The sequence below is a fragment of the Sycon ciliatum genome, chromosome 1 (assembly GCF_964019385.1).
Source record: "Sycon ciliatum chromosome 1, ocSycCili1.1, whole genome shotgun sequence".
Taxonomy (NCBI): Eukaryota; Metazoa; Porifera; class Calcarea; order Leucosolenida; family Sycettidae; genus Sycon; species Sycon ciliatum.
This window is the reverse complement of record NC_088643.1, coordinates 87,002,910-87,006,703: the sequence shown is the minus strand read 5'-3', so window position 1 is coordinate 87,006,703 and position 3,794 is coordinate 87,002,910. Positions and strand designations below refer to the sequence as shown.

The window sequence follows — 3,794 nt, the reverse complement described above, 5'->3', positions numbered from 1 at the left end:
AGGGTCGTCCATAAATATCCAACTTGTTTTGGAGTTCCGTACAGAAAACTGGAGTCGCAACTTCTAAGTTCAAAACTAGTGGAGTTGGGCTACCTGGCAATACTGCAAAGTACACGAGAGGGCCCAACCTTTATTTTACAGTCAGCGAAAGGAAAATGGTACGGCAGAGTGCGACCAAGTTAGTACGGTTCGAGAACCTGAGTGTACTACGGTCACACTTATAGCATGGCCTTGTGCGGAGCTCGCATCCGCTCGAAGGTAAATACAGTATGGATTGACTCCATAGCATGCGATGTGCGTAAAAAGCATGTGTCATACAACCTACGGACAGGACACCACCTCCACAACACAACCACGAAAGGACGAGGTGGTGGGGCGCTCTCGCGGAACTTTACGGTATATGTAATTGTGCTACATGCCTTAGGTATTATCAGGACTCCTGTTTTGGACTACAGCGCGTTTCAAACATATAGACGCGTGATTTGAAGAAAACGTTAGGCCAGCATCTATACCACATAAAATCTGCGATCACTTTGTGTATAAAAAATTGGAAATTTGGCGTTTGCTATCTGATCGCTTAAAACCCTATAATTATGAGAATAATTGGGGGAAGAACCTGAGCAATACTCCAAAAAATTCGCAAAAAGGTCCAGCCAAACTCGAAATATTTCAAAAATACCATGCGTCAATATTTTTGAAATGGACTGTAGATGCTTACGGTTGCCAGGAGAATACTTGGCACGGATCACACGGCTGCCATCTTCCAGAGTCACCATTTCCGATATCAGATTAGGGAAAAGATAGCGGATAGTATGATGCATGGCTTTGCGGGTTGCTTTCTCATTGTCACGCTGCAAAATGTGTTGGCACACACAGACATACAGACACACACACCCATCATTGTCAGAGAGAAAGCAAAGAAATAAAACGGCATAATGACGAACATGTCATCTGATACGGGTACCCATACTAAGTCTTAATGTAACTCTAGATCACTTTCTTTAAGGCACAGAGCCTGAGAGCCATGCCAACATGTCCTACAACACATTTTGTCTCAAACCAACCAACCAAGTGAACATTTTACTACAATCCGCTCCAAGATGTGGAAGTCACGCGAATGATACAAAATTTCTGAAAGTAGGCCCAGTAATATCATGACATTCAGCACCCAGGCAAACACATAATGAATTCAGCACAACAAGTGTCGGTACTTCGAAGTACCATGGACAGACAGGTCAGGGTATAAGTTACTGCACAGCACTCCTGGAAGATCACTACAGGGTGCAATAGTGCTGCTGCTGCTGCATTACACTGGTCGGTGACCTTAACAGTGATTATAAGTTACCCCGTTGTAACCTTACTGGAACGATGTCCACGCTCGTCTTCTTACTCCTCCTCTCTACGAGCTCTTGCAGCTTTGCTGTCTCCTCTTCAGAAAACTCATAGCCGCTATCAGACATCTATCAAACACATGGGAAACACAACAGTCAGTACAAAAGTCATGTACGTCTGCCGAAGAATGTAGTCGAAGACTCCACTACAGCTGTGTTCACGGTAGAGAATAGGTGCTCAAAGACACGCCCAGTAAAATGGTGGCACATATAAATATACACCTGCCAGCACACGCACCACAGGCATGTATTTACCGCCACTTTGCCAGGTGTATATTTTACCACCATTGTTCAACTTCTAAAAAAAACCCTGAACAAAGCTGGGCATGAACAGCACGAAATTACATTTCAAACATGTGCAATCTCAGGGAGTACAAACAAGCCTTCGGGTGCTTTATCCCTACACGCACTTACAATGTTCTCCAATGGGCCACCAGTCTTCGGCAAGTCATAGGATGTGAGGTGCACGATGGAACCATCTCGGCGGATCTCATGCACCAAGAAGTCACAGCACGTGCACATTGAGTTAAGGAAATCCAGTACAATTTGCTGAAAATGTGTGTGCGTGCGCGGATACCCTGATGCCGTCAATCCTTTTTCTGCACCTTGTCCTCACCCACTTACTGAGGTGTGGTGAGCCCATAAGTGGGATCATTTTCAAGTCCACCCAGAGTTTTGGGGATTTCAGGGGGGTGTCGGCCGTTGGGCGGTTCAATAACCAATTGAGTCATCTTGCCAAGATTCCTTTTGAGTCTCTCTCCCCTCTCCCGGGGGGACTCACGTGACCAGTTTTGGCAGTGAGCAACAAGTACAAGTACAAGTGTGTGTGTGTGTGTGTGTGTGTGTGTGTGTGTGTGTGTGTGTGTGTGTGTGTGTGTGTGTGTGTGTGTGCGCGCATTTCCGTGTGCTCTCATGTGTGTTTCCAATTTTCCAAGACAGTTGATCTAGTCAATAGGCTTGCAAGCATTGCAAACAAGTACAGTACTGAAGTGTACTGCACTACAGTACTTCCAAGTGCATGTGGAGGATATCTTTCCTTCAGAAGCCCAAAGAACTTTGTAGCAGACTTGACATACTCAGTGATGCCAACATCAGGTTCACGCAGGACATGGCTCTGAACTGCAGGCACACAAACAAAAACAAGACCAACAGCAATTATAACAGAGCTTCTCAGGATTGTTGCATTGATGCATGCAGTCTACTAGTACTTATGATATACAGTATAAGTCAGTCATGCACGTGTGTGTGTGTGTGTGTGTGTGTGTGTGTGTGTGTGTGTGTGTGTGTGTGTGTGTGTGTGTGCGTATGTGTGTGTATGAAAACTGTAGAAGTCGCTGAATCGGTCATGGAAGAGGCTGGAAGACACCCACATCATCACTGGTCTGGAATTCGGCACCCTGCGCTTGCAAGTTCGATCCGGAATCTTTGCCTAACGGTGCATAGTATCCTCCTTGGGCCGAGACCATTCGACTCAGCACCCTAGACTCTACAGGCCCGGACGTGCTCATTTCGGAGAGTGACTACAAATTGTAGTTTTCCTTTGTTGTTTTCCTTTTTGTTTTGTTTTTCAAAAGTGGCACCATTAGACCATTTTGACAGGACATGCACTATGCAGCATGAGCAATGCCCGTCAAGTGAAGAGGTCCCATTTACAGTAATTCGTATGTTTTGTGGGTTCGACGATATTATGTATTTATTTTATAATTTACGATGCTTAAAACAATTTTTCGTTGTTGAGGGACTGATAATGATTGAAAAAGTGATTGTTTGAAACAAAGTAAATTTCTTCCAGCAGCGACTTACCTACTCCACCCATCTCAGGGAGAAGGATGGGTGCGGAATCAGCCGAATTCTGACTACCGCATTCTACATGATCAACCTTAGCACGCTTTGCTTCTGGCTCTACAGCCACATCCATGATGGAAGCTTTGGGGAGGATTGAAAAGTATTTTGGCAATAATCGGGTGCAACACCGCGGATGGGATAACCTGGATGCTCGGCCAATGGAGTATAAATTCCAGAATGCACGAAACGTCATTACATTCGGTGGACACACTATGAGTATGAGTAGTCGAGTATGACAAAACAATGTCAACACTGCAATACCACATTATAATTATTATTAGTCATTACATACACTGCAGCGTGGACTTTGAGAAGTCAACGAGCTACGTACGTACATGCAACAATGATTGAAAATAATATTAATTTTCATTCCATGATGATTTTGTGAGAAACACATAAATGGCAAATCGTGACGTTGCGCTGACATCACCACAGCAGAAATACGTGCATGTACCGGACTGTGTGATGGATGAAGTCAACGACCAGATGATGACAGGGTAAAATGTGGTCATCGATCATAGGTCAAGTCTGCGAAGTCGAAAAATAATAATCTTGTTC

At 44.5% G+C, this 3,794-nt stretch overlaps 1 protein-coding gene across 1 annotated transcript in view; it reads right to left on the bottom strand.

Moving 5' to 3' along the window:
• The window catches only part of LOC135808494 (pseudouridylate synthase 7 homolog), a 23,466-nt gene extending 19,932 nt beyond the window's left edge, over positions 1-3,534 (bottom strand). Inside the window, exons 1-5 of the mRNA XM_065321695.1 lie at positions 3,195-3,534; positions 2,423-2,510; positions 1,806-1,905; positions 1,362-1,460; positions 719-851 (exon numbers count right to left, since the gene is read on the bottom strand). Of these exons, the coding sequence (XP_065177767.1) occupies positions 719-851; positions 1,362-1,460; positions 1,806-1,905; positions 2,423-2,510; positions 3,195-3,429 (655 nt within the window). The 5' untranslated portion in view covers positions 3,430-3,534. The remainder of the gene's footprint in view (positions 1-718; positions 852-1,361; positions 1,461-1,805; positions 1,906-2,422; positions 2,511-3,194) is intronic.
• Positions 3,535-3,794: the final 260 nt, after the last annotated feature.